Source organism: Mesocricetus auratus, unplaced genomic scaffold (genome assembly GCF_017639785.1).
Source record: "Mesocricetus auratus isolate SY011 unplaced genomic scaffold, BCM_Maur_2.0 Super-Scaffold_100676, whole genome shotgun sequence".
NCBI classification, from domain to species: Eukaryota; Metazoa; Chordata; class Mammalia; order Rodentia; family Cricetidae; genus Mesocricetus; species Mesocricetus auratus.
In genome coordinates, this window is record NW_024429266.1 from 103,768,309 (window position 1) to 103,794,730 (window position 26,422).

Sequence of the window (26,422 nt, forward strand, 5' to 3'; positions counted from 1 at the left end):
ATCTGTGAAGTCTGGGTAAGAGCTGAGAATTACATACCAGCCTGAGGCAGACGTTCTCTGTGAGAGGCTGGCCTGTGGAGTGAAAAGAGTCACTCCTATTGCTAGCTATGCGTCTTTATCTCTCCCTGTCTATCTTTTAATCCCCTCAGGGCAGGAGCTGAGGCGCTGCCTGTAATCTGCTGTCCAACCCAGGCCAGGTCCAGAGGAGCCTGGAACAGCCCCTCCACTTCTGTAGAACTGGAATGGAAGTCTTTATATATCTGTTTATTTGAGACAGGTTTTCTCTGTGTAGCCCTCGTGGTGTCTTGGAACTCGCTCTGTAGACCAGGCTGGCCCCAAACTCAGAGATCCGACTGCCTCTGACTCCCGAGTGCTGGGATTAAAATAGTGATCACTTTTGACATATATTGTTGGGAGCACAGAGGCTCTTGGGCAAAGGAGGGAGCAGTCTCGTTTGGGACTTAGGGGTTCAGAACCAGGGTGTATGTCTCTAAATGCCCTGAAGGAAGGCTCACATCATCCCAGCCTCGGGAGCTGAGGTCCAGGCCGTTCACTTAAAATAAACGTGTTGGGCAGTTCAGTGTGTGGAGTGGAAAGCCTGGTTTCCAGCCTGAGGAGAGGGCGAGCTTGAGGCCAGCCTGGGGAAAGGAAAAAAAGGAATAAAATGTCCCGAGGAGGCGGCGGAAGACACTTGTCCCACTGACCCGTGGTCTGGGCCTGAAGGGTGTGGGAGTGTGCAGCACCTGTCCCTGAGTCACCAGAGGCCTGGCTTCCCTTTTCTTAGAGTGCTTCTCAGAACCGCCCAGTAAGTAGGAGTGAAACCCTGGCATCTGCCACGTGGGGCGCCTGGCACCAGCAGCCCTCGTTAAAGCCGAGCCCGTGTTACAGTGTTCCGCCCAACTATTACCTGTAATTAATAATTAATTAGTACGCGCGCCTCACTGTATCTCTGGAGGGTTATGGGATCACCCAGCTGTGTTCTCCGAGCCCCGGCTTCCAGTTGCAAACTGGCTGGGGCCCGAGGCGTGGGCGGGTGGCGGACGGACGACAGGGCGCAAGCTCTGTTCCCGAAGCTAGGCCTGAAATCCCTCAACCATGAGGCTGAGGTTGGAGGACTGAGAGCTGAAGGCCAGCCTAGGTTGTACAGGAACTTCAGGGCTAGCCTGGGCAAGTAATGGGACCCTGTCTCAAAACAGAAAGATAGGAAAAGTCCAGCGTGGGGGTACACGCCCCACGACCAGGAAGGGAGGCACCATCCTCAGCTGCACGATGAGTTTGGGGCTAGCCTGGGCTACACGAGACCGTGTCTCAAAACAAAAAATTTTCAGTTTGAAAGGATGAGTTTGGTTACTCCCAGCGCTCTGGAGGTGGAGGGAAGCAGGAGGTACGGAGAGCAAAGGCACCGTCTATTACACAGGGATGTCAAGGCCAGCCTGGGCTACGGGAGACCCTGTGCTAGAAAAAGAAACAAAATATTTTTTAGTCAAATAAATAAAAACACTGCCGGGCGTTGGTGGCGCACGCCTTTAATCCCAGCACTCGGAAGGCAGAGGCAGGCGGATCTCTGTGAGTTCGAGACCAGCCTGGTCTACAGAGTGAGTTCCAGGACAGCCTCCAAAGCCACAGAGAAACCCTGTCTCGAAAAACCAAAAAAAAAAAAAGAAATAAATAAAAACACAAAGAGAAGAAAAGAAGGGAAGAGAAAAGAAAAGAGAATAAGAGAAAGAGAAGAGAAGAGAAAAGGAGAAACTGCGGTGAAGAAAGCTGGACACACACAGTGCGGCGTTAGGGCCGCGGGACTGCGGCTCCGAGGCCACGCCCCCGCGTGCTGATTGGGCGACCTGCCGAGGCGCGCGTCCCCGATTGGCGAGCGCGGCCGTCGCTCCGCGGCTCCGCCTCGTCGGGGGCGGCTTCGGGGAGCGGCGGCCGCCGAGGCTCGCGGCGGGGCGGCTGTGCGGTGCGCGGGGTCTGCGGTCGCGATGTCGCCGCCGCCGCCGGGCGACGCGGGCCCGGGTCCGCCGCGGACGCTGTCCCTCGCCGCGCGGCTGAGCTTCGCGGTCGGCCACTTCCTGAACGACCTGTGCGCCGGCATGTGGTTCACCTACCTGCTGCTGTTCCTGCACTCGGTGCGCGGCTACAGCTCGCGCGGCGCCGGGCTGCTGCTGCTGCTCGGCCAGGCGGCCGACGGGCTCTGCACGCCGCTCGTGGGCTACGAGGCCGACCGCGCCGCCTGCGCGCGCTGCGGGCCCCGCAAGGCCTGGCACCTGGCGGGTGAGCCGTCCCCCTCCGCCCCGGCCCCGCCCCGCTGTCACCCCGGGACCCCGGTGTCTCCTCGGGACTCCCGCTCCCACCCAGACTGTCGCCTCGCTGTCTCCCTCTCACTGTCCCGGGTTCGGCTCTCCCAGACTGTCATCCTGGCCGCGCTCCTTTCTTCCAGGGCTGTCCGGGGTCTAACCTCCTCCCCCTGCCTCCCCGCCTCCCGTCCATCCCGCAGCCGCCTGCCCTTCACCCCTCGTGTCCCGTCCGGGGTGGCCCAGCCTGCGGTCCCCTCTGCCGTTACTTTGGTGTGTCCATCCCTACCATCCCGGCCAGCCGTCCCGAAGGCTCCAGCCCTGCCCCTGGGGTGGTGGTCGTGGAGCCACAGCCCTGCCCCTTGGCGACACTTTTGTGAGACAGAAGCCGCTCCTGCCAGGAGGCTGGATTTTCTAGTTTCTCAGGATTGTTCTAGGCTGTAGACCCAAAAAGATTCCAGGGCAAGAAGAGGAAGGCGGTGGTAGCCTGGTGTGGGCTCTCAAGGCACAGCCTGGCCACCTCCCATGGTATTCAGAAGCTGAGGCAGGGGGATGGCTACTCTGGTTTCCAAAAGAGAAAAGAAATACTCACAAGGGCTCATGTTTACCTGAGCCCGTGCCTGGGGTCCCCAGGACCCCATCACATTGGGGCAGACTGGAGAGGCGCCCAACCGGGTGAGGCAGGTGGACACCCCCAAGCTCCCAAAGCTAACCGCTTCTCGATGCCTCCACTCTCTGGCTGGCCTGAGCTCCCTCTGCAGCTCAGGCTGGCCTCAGACTCAGTAACAGTACAGTGCGCACCACCGCGCCTGGCAGATGAGCTCCTTAAACCTGAGCTTTCTCCCGCTTTGGGTCCCAGAACTCTTAGCTTGAGAGGCCAAGCTCCCCCCTGCAGCTGACCAGCCCAACCCTGGCTGGGCCAATGGTTAACCAGGCCCCTGAGAGAGCAGGGTGTGGTGTGGTCATGGGGGAGAGTCCAGAGGCCACACAGCCCCCCTGGGGCAGCCCCTAGGAATCTGCCCTGGTCCCCTCCCGAGGGTTGGTTTCATTTCTCAATCCAAGACATGTGGGGTGGTGAGGTCATCTCCGGGTAGGAAGGGGAAGTTGGAAACCCAGTGCCAGGCAGAGAACGAGGCTCAAGAGTCATTTCTGGTGGTGCACCCCTTTAATCCCAGCACTCTGGAGGCTGAGACAGGAGGATCAGGGGTTCAAGGCCAGCCTAGGCTATGTGATACCTTTTCGCTCCTCCAGACAGACTGATGATGTCTCTCTGTGGACTGTAGAGAGACCCCTGTTATTAACCCACCTGGGACTTGGGGCATGTGTGCCAGCCCCAGGGAGCCTGTGGTCTGGTTGGAGAGCAGGAGTCCCTGGGTGTAGGTGTGACCACCCCGGGTCTGCAGACCCCGCAGGGCCGACAGTGGTGGGTGTGAGGGGGCAGCTGGGGCCTGGGTCCAGCACAGGAGGCCCCGTGTTGCGGCTGGAGCAGGGGCAGGACCTGGTCGGGATGGGTAGCAAGGGGAGGATCTTGCATTCCTTAGAGCGTCCTTTTCTGAGGGCATGGAGCCGGATGGGGTGCCCAGTGTGTTCTGGGCAGTGGCAGGCTCCTCCTGCCCTTTCTCCGCTCTAGTCACAGGCCCCTCACTGCATCAGGGAGATCCCTGGCTCTTGCTGTGTTCCCCAGTTTTCCATGTGAGCGGAGAGGGGAGGCCGGGGCCCGTCTGTTTGGTTTGCCTGCCTCTCTTGCCCCCTAACGTCTCCACATGTCCCCTCTGCCGTCCTAGGCACCGTCTGTGTCCTGCTGTCCTTCCCATTCATCTTCAGCCCGTGCCTCGGCTGCGGGGAGACCACCCCCGAGTGGGCTGCCTTGCTCTATTATGGACCCTTCATCGTCATCTTCCAGTTTGGCTGGGCCGCCACTCAGATCGCCCACCTGAGTCTCATCCCAGAGCTGGTGACCAGTGACCATGAGAAGGTGGAGCTCACAGCCCTCAGGTACTCCGGGGTTAGGGATGGTCGTCTCGCTAGGTTCCTTGGGAAATCGTGTATCTGTCAGCTACAGCTGTGTAACAGCTGAGCGCCAAGTGAGCCACAGAGGAACACAGTGTCCTCTTGACTTCACATTCTTTTCCTTTTTTTTTTGTTTTTCGAGACAGGGTTTCTCTGTGTAGCCTGGAACTTGCTCTGTAGACCAGGCTGGCCTCAAATTCAAGAGATCTGCCTGCCTCTGCCTCTTGCATGCTGGGACTAAAGGTGTGTGCCACCACCTGACTCATTTTTTTTTTTAAATAAAAAATTTGAGTTTCTTACTAAGTTGTCAGGCTGACCTTGAACTTGTGATCCAGAGTAGCTAGGATGGCAGATGTGCACCAGCCTGGAGCATGGCTATAGAATTTGAGGCATTGGCTTGATGGCTCTCTGAGGCTGGCAGAATGGTCTGTGACCTAAGGCCAATGTCCTCAGGTCACCCGATTAGGCCAGGCCCTCTGGGGACACGCCCCCCAAAGGAGCCCCAGAGCATCAAGGGCCTGACTGTCCCCTCGGAGCCCTTAATTCTTTAGGGGGTCTGTGGCCCGTCCTTCAGGACACTGGCGGTGTGGGACGCTGGGGGCGTGGTGACCATCCCCAGCAGCTTGGAAAGTTAGGAGATGGTGCTCTGCATCTCTGGTAGGCAGAGGCATTTATTGAGCACTTGCTGTGTACCAGACACGGTTTCTGTGGACCCCGCTTGTGCTGGGGCGGCCCCTCCCCCGCAGGTACGCGTTCACTGTGGTGGCCAACATCACGGTGTACGGCGCCGCCTGGCTGCTGCTGCATCTGCAGGGCTCCTCGCACGCTGGGCAGGACGTCAGCGTGGGCGACCAGCTGGGCGTCCAGGATGTGTCGGTGTTTCGAGTAAGTTGGGGCTGCGTGGTCACCCCAGGGTCCCCAAGCCCGTGGGAGCCACGGCTGACCCCTGCTGTCCTTTTCAGAACCTGGCCCTGATGGTGGTAGGCGTGGGAGCCGTGTTCTCCCTGCTCTTCCACTTGGGTACCAAGGAGGGGCGGCGGCCCTGGCCCCGGGGGACGGAACCTGATGAGCAGAGCCCCCTGGTGGCCCCCACGGCCAGGCCACTGCTGCTCTGGAAACACTGGCTTCGGGAGCCAGCTTTCTATCAGGTGAGAAGACACCAGAGCCACCAGAGGGGACGTTACTAGTGGATGTCACAGCCCATGCCCACGGCAGGCATTACTAATCAACCTTGTATTTTATACCCAGGGCAGGCATTACTAATCAACCTTGTATTTTATACCCAGGGCAGGCATTACTAATCAACCTTGTATTTTATACCCAGGGCAGGCATTACTAATCAACCTTGTATTTTATACCCAGGGCAGGCATTACTAATCACGGATTTCTTCCCCCTGGGCTTCTGGGCAGTCAGCTGTAATGAGTCAGTGCCCACTGTGGAAGCCCTCAGCTTGTTCTCCAAATCCCTGGCTGTGGGGTGCACTGGGTCTCCCACTGACCCCTGGCTTGTCCCCCTGCTGATCCGCCCGCAGGTGGGCGTGCTGTACATGACCACGAGGCTCATTGTGAACCTGTCTCAGACCTACATTGCCATGTACCTGACCTACTCTCTCAGCCTACCCAAGGTGCGGTAGGGTGGCGGCCGGGGTGGAGATGGGCGGCCCCACCTGGGAGGCGCCGCTGGACCTCTGCGCCTCTCCCTCCACAGAAGTTCATCGCCACCATCCCCCTGGTGATGTACTTGAGCGGATTCTTCTCCTCCTTCCTCATGAAGCCGGTCAACAGGCGCATAGGGAGGAATGTGAGTGGCGGGTGCTGCTGGCGGTGGGCGGGGTGAGGACACCCCGGGGCGGACCCACACCCCGGGAGTCAGACCGCGGCCTGAATCCCACAATCCAGGCTTCTGGGCAGCCTCAGGCCGCAGCTCTGGAACCTTCCAGGCTGTTGCAGCCTGGTTGGCTGTGGTCAGGACTGCCCACCCGCATGTGGAATGGAAAACTGGTTAGCAAACGGAAGGTTGACTAGTAACGTCTGCCCTGGGCTTGAAGCACCGATGCCCGTCTTGGGTGTGGAACAGGACGCACTTTGGTGGGCCTTTCCCCGGGCTGAGGACCAGAGGGCCGGCAGTGCCCAGCCGTGCAGGCCTGATGGAGGCCGTGTCTCTTCCTAGATGACCTACTTCGCCGGGCTGCTGGTGATCCTGGCCTTCGCAGCCTGGGTGGCCCTGGTGGATAAGCTGGGCGTGGCCGTGTACGGGGCAGCTGTGCTACTGGGTGCGGGCTGCGCCACCATCCTCGTCACCTCCCTGGCCATGACGGCTGACCTCATCGGCCCACACACGGTAGGGCTGGCGGGAGGAGCCTCTGCAGGCTGTGGCGGGGATCCTGGGCCTGGGCGCTGACCCGTGTGTGTCCTCAGCACAGTGGAGCCTTCGTGTATGGTGCTATGAGCTTCTCGGACAAGGTGGCCAACGGACTGGCAGTCATGGCTGTGCAGAGCCTGCATCCCTGCCCGTGAGTCCCCTTCCTCAGACTGGAAAAGGCACACCCTTTCTTCCACGCTTGTTCAGTCAACGAGCGCCGGGTTCTCCCGAGCTGGGCGGGAAGGGCCGGGCTGCAGCACCCTGAGCCGCCTGGGCCCCTCACAGTGGGCTTCCTGAGCCACCCAGCCGCCCTACTGGCCGGGGACAATGGCAGCTGTGCCGCTCAGGGCTGACGCAGGAGTGGGCTGCGTGCGGGCAAGGGAGGTGCAGTTTCAGGGGTTCAAGGTCGGGCCGGGGCACGGAGGGTTTCTGAGAGCCTGAGCTGTTCAGGAGTATGGTACACGGCTGAGGGCCACGGCTGCCGGGAGCTGTGTGTGTGTCTGTGTGTGTGCCTGTGTGTGTGTCTGTGTGTGTGTGTCTGTGTGTGTGCCTGTGTGTGTGTCTGTGTGTGTCTGTGTGTGTGTGCCTGTGTGTGTATGTTTGCTTGTGTGTGTGTGTCTGTGTGTGTGTCTGTGTGTGTCTTAGTGTGTGTGTCTGTGTGTGTGTGTCTGTGTGTTTGTGTCTCTGTGTGTGTTTGTGTCTGTGTGTTTGTGTGTGTGTGTCTGTGTGTGTGTGTCTGTTTGCTTGTGTGTGTGTCTGTGTGTGTGTGTCTGTTTGCTTGTGTGTGTGCCTGTGTGTGTCTGTGTGTGTGTGTGTCTGTGTGTGTGTCTGTGTGTGTGTGTCTGTGTGTGTGTGTGTTTGTGTCTGTGTGTTCGTGTCTCTGTGTGTGTATGTGTGTGTTTGTGTCTGTGTGTTGTGTGTGTGTGTCTGTGTGAGTGTGTGTGTCTGTGTGTGTACCTGTGTCTGTGTGTGTGTCTGTGTGAGTGTGTGTGTGTCTGTGTGTGTGTCTCTGTGTGTGTGTCTGTCTGTGTGTGTGTCTGTCTGTGTCAGTGTGTGTGTCTGTGTGTTTGTGTCTGTGTGTGTGTGTGTTTGTGTCTGTGTGTTTGTGTGTGTCTGAGTGTGTACCTGTGTGTGTTTGTGTCTCTGTGTCTGTGTGTGTTTGTGTCTGTGTGTTTGTGTCTCTGTGTGTGTGTGTCTGTGTGTGTGTCTGTCTGTCTGTCTGTGTGTGTGTATGTGTGTGTTTGTGTCTGTGTGAGTGTGTATGTCTGTGTGTCTGTGTCTGTGTGAGTGTGTGTGTCTGTGTGTTTGTGTCTGTGTGTGTGTTTGTCTCTGTGTGTGTGTCTCTGTGTGTGTGTGTGTCTGTGTATGTGTGTGTTTGTGTCTCTGTGTCTGTGTGTGTTTGTGTCTGTGTGTTTGTGTCTGTGTGTGTGTGTCTCTGTGTGTGTGTGTGTCTGTCTGTGTGTGTGTCTGTGTGGTCTGTGTAGGCCCAGGGTCCCCTGGACTTGAGAGGGAGGGCTGCTGCAGAGCAGCATCAGAGCGCCTTCTGTCCCCTAGCTCCGAGCTGTGCTGTAGGGCCTGTGTGGGCTTCTACCACTGGGTGATGGTGACGGTGACCGGCGGCGTGGGTGTGGCCGCGGCCCTCGCTCTGTGCAGCCTCCTCGTCTGGCCCATTCGCATTCGCGCCCGTACCCGTGAGTCTGCCTCCATTGCTGCAGCTTGGGTGTTGGGGACGGGCTCCAGGCTGGGGTGGGGTGGGGTGCGACCCAGGACCCGCCCTTCCCAACGCCACCCTACTTCTCATTTTCAGGGGACCCCAGAGACCGGCCCTGACCCGGCTCCCCGGGGCAACGCGAGGAAGGACCAGACAGACACCCACCCTGGTCCCCCTGCCCCCACCTGCTCGGGGCCGGAGGGCACGGTGTGCGGGTGTGCGGGCCCCGTGGGTGGGCGGGCCCCGGAGCAGGGACGGAGGCTGCGACCTGGGTCAGCCCGCGGGGACCGGGGGCCGGGGGGTGGGGAATAAAGCGCGGCCGCGGAGGCTAAGGACAGACGCCCCGGGCTGTGTGCGTGGGGACGGTCGCCGGCCGACGGGGACGCGGAGGCTCGGGTTGGCAGCAGGGCTTTATCAGAGCGAGGGCGTGAAGGCCGGGGGTGGCTGGCCCGTGGCCGGGCAGGGGCGATCGCCACCCAGGTGCCTGAAGTCCTGCGAGGTGTAGCGCGGCCGCTGCGGCGGCGACAGGTAGGGCACGTAGTCGGACCGCCAAGGCAGCTCTGCCCCGAACTGGTTCCTGTTGACCGCTGGGGACAGGGAGTGGCTCAGAGGCTGACGCCGAGGGACCCTCTGTATGCTGGCCTCGTCCCCACTCAGCCGCCCCCTCCACCTGCCGCCAGGCTGCAGTTTTTTCCCTTCCCCTGTTGTATGACACAGGGCCTCTTCAAGTTTGACACCGTGTAGCCCAGGCTGCCCCCGGGACTCGCGGATATCCTCCTGCCTCTGCTGCACCTGCGCCCCGACTCCCCCCCTCACCCCGAAGCTCACCGAACTCCTTGCCGCGGATGTGCCTGTCCCTCCAGGGCACGCACCCCCAGCGCGTGCCGGGGCTGAGGTACTGCGCGGGCAGCGTGGGGTCCCAAAAGGCCGTCTCCCGCAGGTGCTGCGTGTAGGCTGTGGGGAGGCGAGGGCTCCCGTCAGAGTGGGACCCGCTGGTGCGCACGGCCGGGGGCGCCACACTCACCGGTCGGCAGGCTGCGCTGGCGACTCTTGAAGCAGCCGTGCCAGCGCGCGTGGGCCTCGCGGTACGGGCTGTCGAGCGCGCTGGGCAGCATGTACCAGGCCTCGCGTGGTTCCGAGTTGGTCAGGCCGGTGTACCACACCTGGCCAGCTGCGTCCCGTCCCATGGGTGCGAACTTCCAGCGCACGGCTTGCTGGATGGCTGGTGCCCAGCGGGCGCCCTCCATGGACAGGTAGTCATTGCTGGGGGAGGACAGGGACTGAACGCGGGCGGACGCCCTGCTGCCCCAGCCCGTCTCGCGGACTCTCTAGGGTGTCTGCGGGGCGATGGTCACTCTGCCTCTGCCCAGCGTCTCCGTGCACTTGCCCGCCTGCAGCGCTATCTCATGTAGCCGAGGATGGCCCTGCTTGTTTCTGAGGCAGCGCTCATTGTCAGTGTGGACCTGGCAGCAATCCCCCTGACTCAGCCTCCCAAGTACTTGTATGGCAGGCATGAGCCTGGCTTCTGGGGACTGGAGGGGACTTAGCCCGGCTCATGCTTCCCATAGATGGTGCCCAGAGCAGGGTGGCAGGGGCGCTTGCCGAGGCCCGGCAGTGACAGGGTTAAGGAAATGCAGTGGAGAAGAGGTTGTGGCCTACAGTTGGGACTGTCACCAGCTCCACAAAAGGCTGGGGTATGAACAGGCCTGCGAAATGGGATTTTCTTCCTGGGTGGCACATTCCCTCGCTCAGCATGCCAAGGCAGGAAGATCATTGTGAATTTAGAATAGTTTTGACCACACAGAAATATCCTGTGCAGCGCGATGGCACATTCCCGAAGTCGTGGAGAAAGGGCAGGAAGGCCACAAGCTCAAGGTCATCCTTGGCTACATGGTGAGGCTGAGGCCAGCCTGTGCTACATGAGACCTCAATCTCCCCACCACGCTGCTCACACGCACAGACCTGTCACACATACCACGGGGAGGTGGAGGGAGTTCCATTGTTGAGCCTGGTAGCTTCCAAGCTGGGTGATCTGAGGCTGGGGGCTTCCCTTCTTGGGAGTGGGGGTGTGCATATGCCTGAATCCCAGCCTCCTGGTGTCTGTGGCGCAGCCACCCTGACTGAGGTTGGGGGGAGGGAAGCTGGTGCTCAGGCAGAGGGGGGCGCCGGATGCAGGGACCCACCTGTGTAGAGGGGCAGGGAAGTAGCGTTCCAGGGTGCCCGAGGGGACATAGGGCCGGGCCGCCTCCCGCCTCAGGTTTTCCATGTCTGCCTCTGTGCTCCCAGAGGCTCAGATGACCAAGGCCCTAGGACCATTGTTGACAGGGACAAAGGTGTCCCGGCAACAGGGAAGTGGGCAGCCACAGTCCCCATGACTCCCACACACGTCCTAGTGTGGGCCTGGGGCTCCTGCCAGCTCCCTACATGGGGACATCCAAATGTCCCTCAGCTCTTCCCGTCCCACTGCCAAGCCATGCCCTCCTTGTGCCAAGGTGGCGACAGCCTGCCCTCACCCCACGCTGGACACCCAGAGGACGGAACCGTGCTCAGCAGGGCGGCGTGAGCCGGTGGGACCCTGCTGGTGATGGGTGTACTCCGGGGACCCTGAGGGCATGAGACCCAGAGACAATGGCCACATAGTGTGGGCTCCAGGACAGGAAATGGATTTGCGGGAGCTGTGGTTGGGGCCTGCCTCTTTGGACCTAGAATGTTCTTGAGTTAGGGGTGATTGTTATATAACTGACTTCCATAACTGAGTCCAGCAGTACATTGATAGTACATTGTATGTTTTGTGTATTTTACTACAATAAACAAACGTCAACACGACCAAACTCAAGAGTTCTTGGTGCACAGTCCACTGGGCAGAGGCAGTGCCTGCATCTGGGGACTAGGGTCCACCTGGATCCTGTTTCCACAGCACAGACAGCAACTGACTCCCTCTGGTCACCTGCCGGGTCCTCTCTGGTCTCTGATGCTGAAAGGCTTTGTGCAGTGTGTCCAGCCCAGGCTGTAGACGAGCACAGCACTACCCTCCACTCAGGACTGGGGCACACAGCAAGACGGCCTCTGGGTCCCCTGACTAATGACCCTGGTAGGCTTTTTCCCAGGGACAGCACTGCAAGTCATGTGATGGCGAGAGCCTGGACCACCACCACCTGCTTGCAGTTCTGGAGGGCTCTGTGGGGCTGGGCTCTGGGCTTCCTCCTCTACCCATGATGCTCCAGGTCTGTCCCTTCACAACTCGGCTAGGCAAGGCGATAGGACCTTGCTGTGCCCTGCCCAGGCTCCCTGCTGACCCTCACCCTTTACACGGCTGTCTGTCCGCTGGGGACCAGCCTCTGTTACAAGTGTGCTGTTGGGGTATGCAGGGCAGGTGACATCAGAAATCAGAATGCAAACTGCATGTGGCCAGCAGGGATCCCACCAGCAGCAGGCAACAAGTGGCCCTTTGTACCAGCACACAGCTGAGGGCCCACTTGGGCACTCTGCTTTAGGTGACAGGGCAAAGACCAGACTGTGAGCAGCACCTCTTGCTGGGGAGCATAGTGCCTGCCGCGGCCAGCAGCACCTGACTGCAGGCCACACCCCAGCCCTGCGGGCAGCAGACCCCACAGTGACCCATGTCCCAATGGCCAGCGGCTTCTCCAGCCATCAGTGTTGGAACATGGCAACAAAACACACAACAGACCCCAAGGCATCACAAATACATATATACACACGTGCACACATGACAGGCCGCAGCCACCACACCAGGGATCTGCAGTGTCCCTGGGTTAGGAGGAACGGCAGAGATGGGGTCTGAGGTCAGGAAGGCCTGGGAAGCTTCCAGGAGGCCAAGAGGAGAGGAAGTGGACAAGGCAGACGAGGCAGCTGGCTGGGGAGAGGGCGAGGAGACACGCAGGGGTTACAGGAGGCGCACACGAGACACTGTGGCAATGCAATCGGGGTGTCATAGGCGGGAGACGCAGGCCCCCACCAGCGCCTCCCAGGGTGTTCCGGCTTGGGTGGCCGCGGTGGCCGCAGGGAGGGGCACAATGGCTCTGGTCCACAGGTCCCCAAGTGACACTGGGTTTGGGGACTGGAAGGGATCTCAGGTCTCCTGCTCAGCTGTGTCCAACATGGCTCGGGCAGTGGTGACTGGGAGGTCTCAAGTGTCCATGTGGGCGCTGGCGGTCAGCAAGAAGGGGATGCAGCTGGTGGCTGAGGGTCCCCATGTCCCTGTCCCAGACACTGGCTCCACAGCTCACAACGAGGCATTTAATGAGACTCTGGGGTCTCCGGCCCGGCTCCCGCCCGCCAGATGTCTCTGGGGACTGCGGGACAGCAGGGCCATGCTTGCCGACTACTCCATCTCTGCCCTGTGGGGCTGCGCATCTGCCGGCCCGCGGGTCTATCGGATCCGAGTGAAGAGGTTGAGCACAGACACGGATTCCTGGGAACAGGGAACATGAGTGACTATGTGCCAGGGTGCTCGGAGAACCCAAGGGGCGTGACAGCATACGTGGACACCCATGTTACCTTTGTAGAGCGTGTTTTGCTGAAAACATTCCAGAACCGCAGGGTCTCGTCTCCGGCCCCGGTGACAATGGCCTCCCCGTCAGGAGACATTGCCTACAAAGAGGACAGAAGGACCCTGGTTGTTCTCCAGCTGCAGCAGGCAGCTTGGAGATCCAGGCAGAAGCCAGGCAGGTGCCACGGGACACAGACGTTGGCCACGCAAGGCCCCTACAGCAGTGGGTCTGATCCCTGGGTTCCCAAGCTGGGCCAGACACAGCTGAGTGTACGGGGCAGCCAGGGACACTGACACTTTTGTTGGGACAGAGGTCTGGCGGGGAAAGTTCCTCCACATCCTGCATCCCACTTGGGGGACACGGGTTAGTGGGAGTTTTGCTCCGGGGACTAGGAGCGGACAGGAGGAAGGCTGGGGCCCCCAGCCAGCCAGAGACACACGGAGCCCCAGGGGCTGACACTCACCAAGTAGAGCACACGGTATGAGTGGCCAGTGAGCTTGGCCACCTGCGTTAGGGACGGGTATTTCCATACGAGGATCTGGTTCTGGGAGTAGCCATGCGTGCTCACCTAGCGCAGACACTGGGTGTTAGAGCTGCAGGGCTTGGTGCTGCTTTGGGGGAACCGTCTGCACCCCACATGCCCACCGTGGGCGCTCACCAGCTCGTTCGCATCCCCCCATGCCCACCGTGGGCGCTCACCAGCTCGTTCGCATCCCCCCACGCCCACCGTGGGCGCTCACCAGCTCGTTCGCATCCCCCCATGCCCACCGTGGGCGCTCACCAGCTCGTTCGCATCCCCCCATGCCCACCGTGGGCGCTCACCAGCTCGTTCGCATGTTTGGACCAGGCCAGATTGCACACTTGGGAGCCGGTGTCAATGCACTGTAGCGGCTGGCCTGTCAGGGTGTTCCAGAAGCGGATGCAGCGGTCGGCTGTGCCACCACCGGACGCCAGCAGTCCATGCTGGTGTGGGGACCAGGCAATGGCCTTCACGGCGGCCAGGTGCTCTGTGTACTGCTGCACGGGGCTCACAGTGGAGTGGTTCCACACCAGCAGCTGACGGGAGGAAGGAAGGCCGAGCTGTGACCGCAGGCTGCCCCGGGCGCGAGGCAAGCACAGCCCTGGTCACCAGGATCCCATGGGCCGGGAACACCCAGGCCATGACCTGTGCACCCCCTCCCTTGGTGGCCTCAGGCCACACCCTTGTCCCAGGCTCTATTGTGGACCTAGCTGAACAGCAGCAGGGACAGGCAGGTGGCCTCCTGGGGCAGGCGGGGCAGGGGTGACAGTGGCCGTACCTTGTTGTCATTGCCCCCTGAGGCGAGCAGCTGGTGGTCTGTGGACCACTTGAGGCCACACACCTCCTGCCGGTGGCCCTGCAGCCGCCGCTCTGACTGTAAGGGTGGTGTGCGGATGTCCCGCTGCAAGATCATTCGGTCACGGCTACCGGATGACAACTGGTCCGCGTTCCAGGCTAGTGCCCCTAGGAGGTGACAGGAGGGTCAGCCTAGGCCTGACCCAGGGCTGTGGGCTGAGGGCGTGGCTGGGCTGGCCGGGCGCTCACCCACTCTCGCTGTGTGGCCTTCCAGCACCGACAGCTTCTTCCCTGCAGCGGCATCCCAGATCTGCACGAAGCCTTTGTGTGTGCCCACTGCGACCAGGTTCCCCTAGGGGGACACAGTGGCCAGGGGGCCTTCAGGGGGGTGTGGGGACAAGGTCTACCCTTTTCCTGTCCTCCACCAGATGCAGGTGGTCTCTGAAAGCTCATTTCTTTTGTTTCCCTTTTTAAAACACGGGATAACTCTGTAGCACAGGCTAGCCATACACTCAAAATGTAGCCCAGGCTGACCTCAAACTCAGGGCAATCCTCTGGCGTGCTGGTTATACAGGGAACCACGACACCCACTACAAACTGCTTTGCTTAGCCCCTCGGGGCTTTCCCGGCAACGGCACCGTTCAGCCGTCAGGCTCCAGCCTGTGCTGGGCCTCTGCGACCCCGGCACTCCCGTCTTGGGTGAGCAGCAGCCTGATCAAAGGGTCAGGTGAGTTCTGCCCTTCCTGCTTCTATGGGACACACAGGTGACCCTGGGCGCTGCCCTCCGCACTCACCCGCTCAGACCAGCCCACGGAAGTCACTGAGTCCCCTTCCACGGAGAGGTCACAGAGCCGGGTCACCTGTGGGCAGGGCAGGGGGTTAGAGTGAGGGGACAGATGGGCTGCTTGTACCTTTCCAGTCACCACTCAGTCCGTGGGACCAAACGGCACAGATGGCATCAGAGGCTGGCAAGTTCACCAGTGTCCTGCGGCCACAGTGGTCCCTGCCTCAGGGCGAGGTGCTGTGTGTTTGGGGGAAGAGCTAACTTGGTGGCTCTGTACAGGACGCCCCCTCCTTCTTGTCCCCTCGCCTGTGGTCACAGTTCCTGGGCGTTCACCTGGCTGGTGCACGCGCTCCACAGGTACACGCAGGTGCCCAGCCCCACGCTGAGCACGTTCAGAGAGGACCAGTCCACCAGGTTGAGGTAGAAGTCGTCCTGAAGCTCCGGCGCATCCAGCACCTTGAAGGGAATCTTGGAGATCTTGCGCGTGGGCTTCCGCGGTGAGCGCAGCAGCTTTTGACTGCAGGAACAGCAGGGTGTCATTCGCTGCTGCCCTGACCCCATGTCCTTATCACCACCCAGGCACCGGGGACCAGCCTGGCTCACCTCTTGTTGCTAACAGGGGACAAGGAGTATGGGGACACGTCATTGCCGTCATCAGGACTTGAGCGCTTGCTGCTGAGGGAATACTGCCGGCAGAGACACCGTGCTGAGTGGCTGCCGTGGCCTCGCGACTTGAGAACCCCAGCACCCCCAAGGCTGGCACCGAAGGAGCTGGAGGTGCAGACAGACAGAACAGGTCCCCTGCCGGCCCCTCCCCGCAAGGGCTCCTGGCTGCCCCGGCTCACCGTGAAGAGGCCCTTGTGCTCGGGCGTGGACGGCTGCAGCCGCCGATCCTCCGTCTGCGGGTCCTGCACCTTCTCGATGCCCGCGCCCAGCAGCTCATTCTTCAGCAGCGCAGAGTAGGCCAGGCCATCTGCGGGCACAGGGCAGAGGCGGGGCTGGATGTGTCTCTGGGGGCAGAGCCCCGGGAGGGAGGCGCCGTGGAGGCGGGGCACACAGGGAGGCCAGACTAGCCGGGCAGGGCCCGTGCTGGGCAGGGCCTGTGGCGGGGCCGACCCTCACCTTTGCCGTTGTCTGAGGTGGCATCTTTGGCCTTGCGGTTCTGGCTGGGGGACTTCTCGTTCTCCTATGGGCGAGGAGCTTATGAGTGAACACGTCGAGGAGGGGCTGTGCCCACCTCAGGGTGACAGGCCCTGCCCTGCCCTCACATTGATCCTGTGGAAGTTCACACTCCAGTTGGCCCCGGCCCGAGAGGGGATGAAGCGGTCACCGTGCTTGCTGGGCGAGGATACTGGGGAGTTGGCTGGTGTCAGGGTCCTCCGAATCTCTGAGACCTAGAAGAGGGGTGAGGGGTCAGCTGCGGTGACCCCTTGGGGGACCCCACGGGGGGGGAGAGGGGCAGCCTCTGTCACTCACACATGGCACTGTGTTCTCATTCTGGATGATGATCTGTCGCAGGAGCCTGCGCTCATAGTCCTGGTCCATGGCGGGCGGGCGGGGCCCGCAGCTGAGGGCAGCCTGCAGGGCAGACAGAAGGTAAGGACCGGGCAGCCCAGGCCCTGGCGAACACAACAGGGAAGGCAGGCTCCTGCTGTAACACAGGCCCTTGGCCTATTCACCACGTGGCTCCTGTATTCCATGGCAGAGACACAGACAGCAGCCAGTACAGAGAGCTTCAAGGCTGCCAACTTCCCCATGTCCCCTGCTCCGGCCCCAGACGCCCAGGGCCCCCTGGCCGGAACCCTGAGCGTCCCTTGCACTCAAGCTTGAGCACACTGAATACAGACAAACTCAAGGCCGTGCCTCTGCTGTGGGCCGTCTCCTCTGGCCCTGTCCAGGATGCTGTGGACGGGAGCTTCTGGGCCGACAGCACAGGTGAGCGAGTGGGGCCCAGCCAATGCCAGCGGGAGTCAGGGTGGCACCAGCCGCCTACCCTGCTGCACACCTGTCCTCTTGCTTGGCACTGGGCACAGGAAGGCCCTTGGGCACCTGCCACCAGGAAGCTACCTCCCAAGGAGGGAAGCTGAGTTATCTGGCCCTCACATCTTGTGTCAAGGAGCCCAAGGAGAGCCCATCCGCAGCCACATGCACTATGACCACGGTGGGGCCTGCAGGGTAACGAACCACATCCCTGGTCTCCACCCACTCCATGTCTGAGCTCCCCAAGTCTCTACAGATACATATGTCCCCAGAATCAGGGACCCCCATGCTCCCAGTTGGGGTAACAGAGACGGCTCAAGGCAACCCAGTGTGGAGCAGGCAAGAGATGGAGGCTGGCGACCAGCTGCACCCAAGGCCCGGGCTCCACCCTGCCCACCAGACCTCTTCACCCCACTCTCCCCTCTGCCACAACTCAAGTCAGGGCAGGAGTGTCGCCTGCCCTAGACACACATGGGGACAGGGTGCCTGGAGAGCTGGGCATGGCAGTGGCTCCTGCGGTCGGCCTGTAGCAGTGCCCATTTGGGGGGCGCCTGGTCACAGGGCTCCTCGTGTGTGGTGGCCTTAATCAGACGGTCGCAGAGCGCAGGTCTGACCAGGGCCTGTGCTCCCCACACTCCCTTAGGAGCAAGGGTAGGGAGTTCCCGAGGACACAGGCTACAAACAGGCCTCATCCAGTTCCCTGCTCGCCCGCTTGGTTCTCACTGTGAGACACACACACACGCGCGCGCACACACACACACACGCCTGTCAGAGGCCCTGTGAGACACACACACACGCCTGTCAGAGGCCCTGTGAGACACAAACACACACACACACACACGCCTGTCAGAGGCCCTGTGAGACACACACACACACACACACCTGTCAGAGGCCCTGTGAGACACACGCACACACACACACACCTGTCAGAGGCCCTGTGAGACACACGCACACACACGCCTGTCAGAGGCCCTGTGAGACACACACACACACACACACACACACACCTGTCAGAGGCCCTGTGAGACAGACACACACACACACACGCCTGTCAGAGGCCCTGTGAGACACACACACACACACACACACACACACCTGTCAGAGGCCCTGTGAGACACATGCACACACACGCCTGTCAGAGGCCCTGTGAGACACACACACACACACACACACACACACGCCTGTCAGAGGCCCTGTGAGACACACACACACACACACACACACACACGCCTGTCAGAGGCCTTGTGAGACACACGCGCACACACACACACACGCCTGTCAGAGGCCCTGTGAGACACACACACACACACACACACACACACGCCTGTCAGAGGCCCTGTGAGACAGACACAGACACACACACACACACCTGTCAGAGGCCCTGTGAGACACACACACACACACACGCGCGCGCGCGCCTGTCAGAGGCCCTGTGAGACACACGCGCACACACACACACACACACACGCCTGTCAGAGGCCCTGTGAGACAGACAGACAGACACACACACACACACGCCTGTCAGAGGCCTTGTGAGACACATGCGCACACACACACACACACACGCCTGTCAGAGGCCCTGTGAGACACACACACACACACACACGCCTGTCAGAGGCCCTGTGAGACACACACACACACACACACACGCCTGTCAGAGGCCTTGTGAGACACACGCACACACACGCCTGTCAGAGGCCCTGTGAGACACACACACACACACACACACGCCTGTCAGAGGCCCTGTGAGACAGACACAGACACACACACACACACACACACACGCCTGTCTTGCTTGCCTCTGTGCAGACATGCAGCTCTGGTTAGGGTCTCCAAGAGTACCTATGCCCAGCAGCCCTTTAGTAGGTGCCTGGGAGACCCAGGTAGCTTCCCCACCAGGACCCTGGGCTCTCGGGCGTGTGGGAGGGGACTCCTGTAGAGCTGGCCCAGCACAGAAGGTCTGGGCACCACCAGCCCGAACGGACAGAGCACCAGTCAGTAAGCGGTGGCTGGTGTGACAGAGGCAGACACAGGCTGGCCTTCCCGCCACAGGGGGAAGCAGAGCAGGAGGTCTTGACAACTCTTGTCAGCCAAAGACCCCGGGGTACTGCAGCTGCCCTGAACGCCTGGGGTCTGAGTGAGCCGCCTCACAGCCTGCGAGAACACCCCAGTCATTTGCATCTGCTTGTCTGGTGGCCTGCTGCTCTCAGCCACCCTGACCAGCAGGCAACCTGGGAGGCCGCCACAGCCTTCAGAGCTGCCTCAATAGGGCTCTGGTGCCCTGGTCTGAGGAGAGAAGCACCTGCCACTGTAGCCAGGTGTGCCTCCTGTGGGGCCCTGGGTTCTTTCCCCAGGGCAAGGACCCCACCAAGCTCTCTCCTAGTCCGTGGCCTGCAGTTACCATGCATGTCCTTCACAATGACTCTAGGCACAGGAGAGGAACAACTGTCAGGGCTCACAGCATGGCAGTTGAGGACACACCCAGCGGTGGCTCAGGACAGATGGTCCAAGCAGGCACGTGTACCCCATCCCCAGCAGAGATGAGGGAAGCACTTGTTCACACACGCCACAGCAGGAAGCTTTCAGAGCAGAGCATTGGCTGGAGGCTGGAATGACACCTTATGAGAATGGGGTGGCCTTTGGGATGATGGAACATTCTAGAATATATACACATGATGGCCATACCACAACCATTTAATAAGACGTGAGATGTAAGAATATTACTTGCATAAAGTACATAAAAATCTGAAAAAAATTAATGAAAACAAACTTTTCAAACTGTGTGGTGGTGGCGCACGTCTTTAATCCCAACACTCAGGAGGCAGAGGCAGGAGGAGCTCTGTGAGTTTGAGACCAGCCTGGTCTACAAGAGCGAGTTCCAGGACAGTCAGGACTGTTAGACACAGAAACTCTGTCTTGAAAAACAAAACCAAAACAAACAAACAAAACACAAAGAAAAAAACCAACTTTTCTAAAGCAAAGGCTGGTTAACATGGCAAGGGATTAAGCTCATCCCCCAAAAGCCTCTTTGGGGCCAGACGTGGTGGTGCACACCTGCCATCCTGGCACTTGGGAGGCCAAGGCAGGAGGATTGCTGCATGTTTGAGGCCTCCTGAGCTAGAGTGAGACTGGTAAAAAACAAGCCTCAGAAAAGTGGGCTGGCAAGAGGGCTGGGACAGACGGACAGGGGGCTGCTGTAGAGCTTGTACCCCTGGACCCACATGGTAGGCAGAGACAACTCACCCCTGCACAAATTCACCTCTGACCTTCAGATACATGAGCACAGAGACACACGCACACACACGGCTCCTGAGTCAGTGCTTACTGAGGTGTAGGAAGACCCGCGTTGGATCCTGACCAACTCTAAGTTCAGTTACAGAGCGTCCGACACCCTCCCAGGCCTTGGGCTCTCTCTCACACACGTGCACAACCCCAGCAGACACATCAGAAATAAAGAGCAAATCTTTAGCCGGGTGCTGGTGGCACAGCCTTTAATCCCAGCACTCGGGAAGGCAGAGGCAGGTGGATCTCTGTGAGTTTGAGACCAGCCTGGTCTACAGAGCGAGTTCCAGGATAGCCTCCAAAATATATAGAAACCCTGTCTTGGAAAAAAAAGGAATTCTTTGCCGGGCGCTGGTGGCGCACGCCTTTAATCCCAGCACTCGGGAGGCAGAGGCAGGTGGGTCTCTGTGAGTTTGAGACCAGCCTGGACTACCAAGCGAGTTCCAGGACAGCCTCCAAAGCCACAGAGAAACCCTGTCTTGAAAAAAACCAAAAAAAAAAAAAAAAAAAAAAAAAAGGAATTCTTTAAGAAAAAACAACGGGGGCTGGAGAGATGGCTCAGAGGTTAAGAGCACTGGCTGCTCTTCCAGAGGTCCTGAGTTCAATTTCCAGCAACCACTTTCCAGCAACCACATGGTGGCTCACAGCCATCTGTGATGAGATCTGGTGCCCTCTTCCGGCATGCAGGCATATGTGTAGGCAGAGCACTGTATAAATAAATCTTAAAAAGAACGAAACTACAGCTTTGGTGGTGTTGTGCCTCTACCTTGGTCAAATGCCAAGGAGGAGGCTGAGGCAGGGGAATCCTGTCCTGGATTAGTCTTGGGGCAGGAACCCACCACTAGGGGGCAGAAGAGGCTTGGACAGCCTGCACAGCCTGCTGGACAGGGGTCCCCCACCCGAGTTCTCAGGGCCACTGGGCAGGGTGGTGGGTTCAGGGCTCACTGCAGGAAGTGCAGGAGTCATGGGGTGCTCCTGGGACTTGACACTCTACTCAGGGGTCCTCAGAAGACTTTGAATCCTGCTCCCCGACATGACACAAAGTCTTGGCAATCCAGAAGCCTGGGAATTAGACCCTACGCGTGAGGATCCAGGAAGTACATGGCAAGCCTGGACATGGACATGGCCCCTGATGACAGACCAGTCCCCCCCCACGGCTCCTGTTGCTACAGCCCAGACTGACCTTGAACACTGCAGCCTCAGGTTCCTAAGGCTTGTGGCCTCCTGCCCATCCCTGTCCCAGCAGGGCGCCTCTGGACTTCTAAGAAGGAAAGAGCAGAGCAGAGGGGCAGCCTGGGTCCTTGCAAGCCCCTGAAAACACAGGACTGTAATCCAGCTGCTGTGACAGCTGAGACAAGAGGATTGCCAGTTCCAAGCCAGTCTGGACAACTTACTGAGGTCCTGTCTCAAAATAAAGTCGAGGGCTGTGGGGTGACGCCATGAGGACCAGAGCTCAGATCCCAGAGCTGTCAAGGAGACTCCAGTGCTGCCGGCAAGGCAGGATGGCTGCGGTGGCCTGGCTGTCAGCCTGACGCCAGGTAATAGGACTTGTCTCAGGGGAATGAGGTGGACAGTGGTAGGGCGGGGCAAATGACATCCTCTCTGGTCTCGTGTGTGTACCTGCACAAACATGCATGTACACACACACACACACACACACACACACTCTCTCTCTCTCACGGTTAAGGAAATAACAGGGGAGGAGAGATCCTACAAGGCGAGGACCACCAGCAAGAACCCAGGTCTGGTTCCCAGAGCCCAGGTGAGGCACCTGTAACAACTCCAGTTTTAGGACAGGAGGCCTCTATGGGTACTGAATGCACACATGGTTCCTATAGACACGCACATGCACACACACACACACACACTCAAAATAAAAATAAACATAGCTTAGGATCGACGAGATGGCTTGGCGGTAAAAAAACCTGGCTGCTCTTCCAGAGGACCTGGGTTCAGTTCTCAGCACCCACAAGGTGACTTACAATAGTCTACAACTTCAGTTCCAGGGCACAAACGTGCGGCCCAGATATACATATAGGAAAAAGCCCACACAAGAAAAATTAAAATAACAAACAAAAACATCTTTGAAAAAAAACCAGGCTGTGGGCACCACAGTCTGAAAGAGCAGCTGGGGCGGGGCTGACTGATGAGTTATTGGCTCAGTACCAGGATCCCTGCAGTTAGCTCCTGACCCTCCAGTACAAGGAAGCAGAGGGCGAGTATTGGCAAAGAGAATACTCCCTTGACACAAGCCCCAAGACCATGACCCACATGGGTTAATTCCTCAAGCACCAAACACACCCTGGAGATAGTCACTAACATTCACAGCACCTGGTGGGGGTGGTGGGCACCCCTTTAATCCCAACACTCAGGAGGCAGGGGCAGCAGCTCTGAGTTCAAGGCCGGCCTGGTCCACACAGTGAGCTCCAAGGCAGCGAGGGCTACATGGAGAAACCCTGTCTCAAACAACCAACCACGCAAACTAATATTTGTAACACCTGCCATCCCAGCCTGTGCCAGCCTGAGCCACCAGACGCGCTTTGTCTCCAAGCCTGTCTCAGGCCCGGCTGCGGTGTCTTCACCTGGGAATCACACTCACTCCGCTGCAGGCAGGGGCTGGGAGTGGGGTTCAGCAGTCGAAGGATCGAGGTCATCACTGCACAGGACAGGTATGGGGCCTGCTCCCCGCCAGATGCCCCAGACTGGGCGTGAAGGTGGGGAGCATGGGAGGAAGGGCTTGGGGTTGGTGTCCGGCTTATGAGGAGACAGGTGGGCGGGGTGACGTGGGGGCTTGTAGGGGACAATGGCTTTTTGTTAGGGACAGAGGGGCCTGGGCTTGCATTTGGAAACACAGACAGGAGGTCCAGACCTGAGAGGCATGCGGTGGTTTGGGGGACACAGGCTGTCTGGGGGTTCTGGCCGAGTCTCCCCTGAGGTGAGACACCTGGATGTGGGGTGACCCACTGAGTGCTGTGTGACAACTTTAACTGTACCACAATCCCATCCACTCGGCGACACCCCACCCCCAGCACAAGGCCCTATCTGCGACTTCTGGGCTTTGACTCAAATCTGGGAGTTCAGTTTGGATGTAGGGAGTGTCCGAGGCAGGGGGATTTGGACTTGGAAGTCAACGGGGTGTAGAGGGATGAATGGCTGTAGCTGCAGAGTTCTGAGCGAGCAAGCGGAGAGTGCCCTAAATTCGGGGTAATACAGCGCAAAAGCATGAGAGCCTGGCAGACAGACGGCTCCGGGTGAAGGGCCTCATCCTAGCTGCGTGGCTTTGGTGAGAGCAGTAAGCGGGAGACCCGGGTTTGGGGGTGCACGGAGCTAGGAGCGGGGTAACACAGACCTGACCTAGAGCAGCAACACGCGGGGTGCCCTGACCGGGGCTCTGGGGAAGCAGGGCTGTGCTGGACGGGGCGAGGCCGCGGGCTGCAGGCGACCCGGGGCTGGGGTGGCGCAGGGCCTGGGGTCAGGGTGCGCTCGCACCCGGGGTCTGCGGGGCAGCACGGCGGGGAGCGGGCTCTGGGGATGGCGGGCTCTGACGGACGCGGCGAGGGGGGCCGGGGCGGGGGTCGCTGCGACGTGGGGCTCAGAGTCAAGCGGAAGGGGTCGGCCTGGGGGGCGGGTCCCCGGTCACCCGAGTCCTCACCTGCCTCGCTCCCGTCGCCAGCCGGTTCCCGCCGGTCCCAGGAACACGCCGCGCCCACTCGAGGCCCCGCCGCCGCACCAGGCCCCGCCGCCGCAGCTCACGGGAATGCCCCGGCCTCCGCGGCCGCTAATATGGCGGCACTCGGCAGCAACCCGGCTCCCTCCCTCCGTCCGTCCCGCAGGGCGCGCGCGCACCCGCGACCGGCCCCGCCGCCGAGCGCATCCCCGCGCCCAGGCCACGCCCCACGCGCAGGCGCGCTGAGTCTCGACAGGCTACGCCCCTTCGACCCGCCCACTAACGCCGTCGGGGTCTTCCTGAAGAAGCCACGCCCTCAGTCACGCCCATCCCGCGCCTCGCGCGGAGCACCCGCCAATCCCCTGCGCTCTCAGCCGAAACCACGCCCCCTCGGGTCACGCCCCTAACCGACACCACGCTGCGTCTGGAAGTCACGCCCTTCAGGCACGCCCTCTCTTCGCAGGGCTCCCGCCCACCGCGTCCAATCGCGCCTGCGCGCCGCTGCGCGAGGCAGCTCGGGAGTATGGGCGTTCCTTCAGGATTCAAATCAATACAGGAAGCGCGGCGGCACGCGTTGCCGGGGGCAACCGCTGTCGGAAATGAGGTCCAGGAAGACTGGAGTGGGGAAAATAATGCGGATGACTCGGCGCTGAGGAAGGCGTGGCTCCTGTTTGGGGAAGGCCGGGGACGCGTCACCCCGGAACAGTGCACTCGCTGAACGTTCGCGCTTTGCTTTGAGTTTTTGAGGGAGCTCATTTCTAGCCAGGCTGGCCTCGAACTGATGGCAATCCTCCAGCCTCGGCTTCAGAACTGAAAGCATGACGTGCGGTGACAGCACCCCAGAAGCCCTAATGATTGACAGCTCAGAGCAGACCTCAAGAAGGTCCTGCTTCAGAAAGACTAGCGATTCTGCAGCCCAGACACACGGCTCCTACACACGCACACACACCACACACCATACACACACGCGCGCACACACACATACACACCATACGCACACACACACCACACACACACGCCACACGCACACATGCATATACACACTGCATGCACACACACACACACCCTACACACCATACACATGCACACCACACACGCACACACACCACACACGCGCGCACACACTTACACACACATACATACACACTGCACGCACATACACACGTACACACACGAACTCACACACACACACCTGTACCGCTGCCTCCTGGCGAAACGACACACAGTCAACAAGTTAGAAGGGACGTGGGACGAGGCAGAGGCAGGCGGATCTCTGTGAGTTCAAGGCCAGGCTGGACCGACAGCCTCCAAAACAATACAGAGAAACCCTGTCTGGTAAAACCAAAAAAAGAAAAGAAAAAAAAAGAAAGGACGTGGGGCACAGGTGAGCCAGGGGCTGAGCTCAGTGGGCAAAGTCGCCCTGCCAGGCTTTGGGGAGGCTGTGAAACCCCGCAGGAGAGGGGCTGGCAGCTGTTCAGAAACGGAAAGGGAACAGCCACGCCACGGGACAGCTCAGCCACCCACCCTCGGCCTCCTACGGCCAACAGCCCAGGGTCCACCCCATGGAGAAGGAAGCAAGCCCATTCACGCAGCAGAGCATCACGCAGTCGTGAAAAAGACTGGGGCTCGGACAGGTTGTCAAACAGAGGGACCCAAAGGACACAGTTTCAGCGACAGACCCAGTGGCAAAGGGCAACAGTGTGGACTCCATGACAGTGAATGTCCAGAGATGGGAAATGGGTTCCTGGTGTCAGGGAGAGCCAGGCTCAAAATAAATGGTGAAGGAGCCAGTAACGTGCCTGTGGCCATGCCCAAGATAATTGGCTTTTCATCCGCTGACCTCCACAGGAGCGCTGTGGCAAGCACACACACACACACACACACACACACACACACACACACACACACACACACACCAGCATGAATATTTAGAGATTTCAAATGTAGAATAAATAAATACAGGGCTGGAGAGATGGCTCAGAGGTTAAGAGCACTGACTCCTCTTCTAGAGGTCCTGAGTTCAATTCCCAGCAACCACATGGTGGCTCACAGCCATCTACAATTCAATCTGGTGTCCTCTTCTGGCATGTAGGCAGAACAATGTATATGTAATAAATAAATAAATCTTAAAAAAATAAATAAATAAATAAAACCAGAAACACAGCTTGGTGGGCATGTTTTGCCAACATGAACAAGGTCCTATGCATAGAACCCACCAAAAAAAAAAAAAAGAACTAAAACGCACTTTTGGACATTTTTGGAAGAGACCTTGCCTGGCCAACACACACACCAGCTCTACACAAACCAGACATGGCAAAGCGCATCCGTCACCCCAGCAGCACTGGGAGAGTAGAGGCAGGAGGACCAGGACTTCAAGGCAGGGGCTGGAGAGGCGCTCAGCGGTTAGAGTGCCGGCTGCTCCTGCAGAGGATCCGGGTTCGGTTCCCATCACCCACGGGGGGGAGGGCTGGGAAGGCCACAACCGCCTGTGACTCCAGTTCTGGGGATC

At 59.7% G+C, this 26,422-nt stretch overlaps 3 protein-coding genes across 4 annotated transcripts; 1 reads left to right on the top strand and 2 right to left on the bottom strand.

Annotated features, from left to right (window-relative positions):
- The first annotated feature begins 1,952 nt into the window (after positions 1-1,952).
- On the top strand, positions 1,953-11,200 carry Mfsd12 (major facilitator superfamily domain containing 12). Its single transcript, XM_013123027.3, has 10 exons — positions 1,953-2,271; positions 4,076-4,286; positions 5,048-5,186; positions 5,264-5,449; positions 5,834-5,926; positions 6,010-6,102; positions 6,472-6,642; positions 6,720-6,814; positions 8,218-8,354; positions 8,471-11,200. Exons 1-10 carry the CDS (start codon positions 1,980-1,982, stop codon positions 8,491-8,493), a joined length of 1,440 nt encoding a protein of 479 aa, XP_012978481.1. The 5' UTR covers positions 1,953-1,979; the 3' UTR covers positions 8,494-11,200.
- Positions 8,772-10,642, bottom strand: CUNH19orf71 (chromosome unknown C19orf71 homolog). Its single transcript, XM_005083256.4, has 4 exons — positions 10,558-10,642; positions 9,399-9,637; positions 9,203-9,328; positions 8,772-8,961 (listed from the first exon to the last, which is right to left on the bottom strand). Exons 1-4 carry the CDS (start codon positions 10,638-10,640, stop codon positions 8,789-8,791), a joined length of 621 nt encoding a protein of 206 aa, XP_005083313.1. The 5' UTR covers positions 10,641-10,642; the 3' UTR covers positions 8,772-8,788.
- An 867-nt stretch (positions 11,201-12,067) lies between the features above and the next one.
- Positions 12,068-24,104, bottom strand: Fzr1 (fizzy and cell division cycle 20 related 1). 2 transcript variants are annotated; one of them, XM_013123026.3, is made up of 15 exons: positions 23,899-24,104; positions 21,430-21,507; positions 16,461-16,562; positions 16,253-16,378; positions 16,107-16,170; positions 15,830-15,957; positions 15,588-15,670; positions 15,318-15,501; positions 14,995-15,060; positions 14,450-14,552; positions 14,184-14,368; positions 13,708-13,941; positions 13,349-13,453; positions 12,893-12,985; positions 12,068-12,806 (listed from the first exon to the last, which is right to left on the bottom strand). In XM_013123026.3, the coding sequence occupies exons 3-15, from the start codon at positions 16,527-16,529 to the stop codon at positions 12,765-12,767; spliced, it is 1,482 nt and encodes a 493-aa protein (XP_012978480.1). In that variant the 5' UTR covers positions 16,530-16,562; positions 21,430-21,507; positions 23,899-24,104; the 3' UTR covers positions 12,068-12,764. The 2 variants fall into 2 exon arrangements, with proteins under 2 accessions (XP_012978480.1, XP_005083311.1); XM_005083254.4 differs by lacking the exon at positions 21,430-21,507.
- Positions 24,105-26,422: the final 2,318 nt, after the last annotated feature.

Coding starts and splice junctions, on each gene's coding strand:
- Fzr1 (XM_005083254.4), bottom strand. CDS start 16,529: ATGGACCAGGACTATGAGCGCAGGCTCCTGCGACAGATCATCATCCAG. Junction 15,061..15,317: donor GGAGCGCGTGCACCAGCCAG/GTGAACGCCCAG, acceptor CCCTGCCCACAG/GTGACCCGGCTCTGTGACCT. Junction 13,942..14,183: donor CAGGGGGCAATGACAACAAG/GTACGGCCACTG, acceptor TCCTCCCGTCAG/CTGCTGGTGTGGAACCACTC.
- Mfsd12 (XM_013123027.3), top strand. CDS start 1,980: ATGTCGCCGCCGCCGCCGGGCGACGCGGGCCCGGGTCCGCCGCGGACG. Junction 4,287..5,047: donor GTGGAGCTCACAGCCCTCAG/GTACTCCGGGGT, acceptor CCTCCCCCGCAG/GTACGCGTTCACTGTGGTGG. Junction 6,815..8,217: donor CAGAGCCTGCATCCCTGCCC/GTGAGTCCCCTT, acceptor TCTGTCCCCTAG/CTCCGAGCTGTGCTGTAGGG.
- CUNH19orf71 (XM_005083256.4), bottom strand. CDS start 10,640: ATGGAAAACCTGAGGCGGGAGGCGGCCCGGCCCTATGTCCCCTCGGGC. Junction 9,329..9,398: donor CCAGCGCAGCCTGCCGACCG/GTGAGTGTGGCG, acceptor GCCTCCCCACAG/CCTACACGCAGCACCTGCGG. Junction 8,962..9,202: donor CATCCGCGGCAAGGAGTTCG/GTGAGCTTCGGG, acceptor CCCTGTCCCCAG/CGGTCAACAGGAACCAGTTC.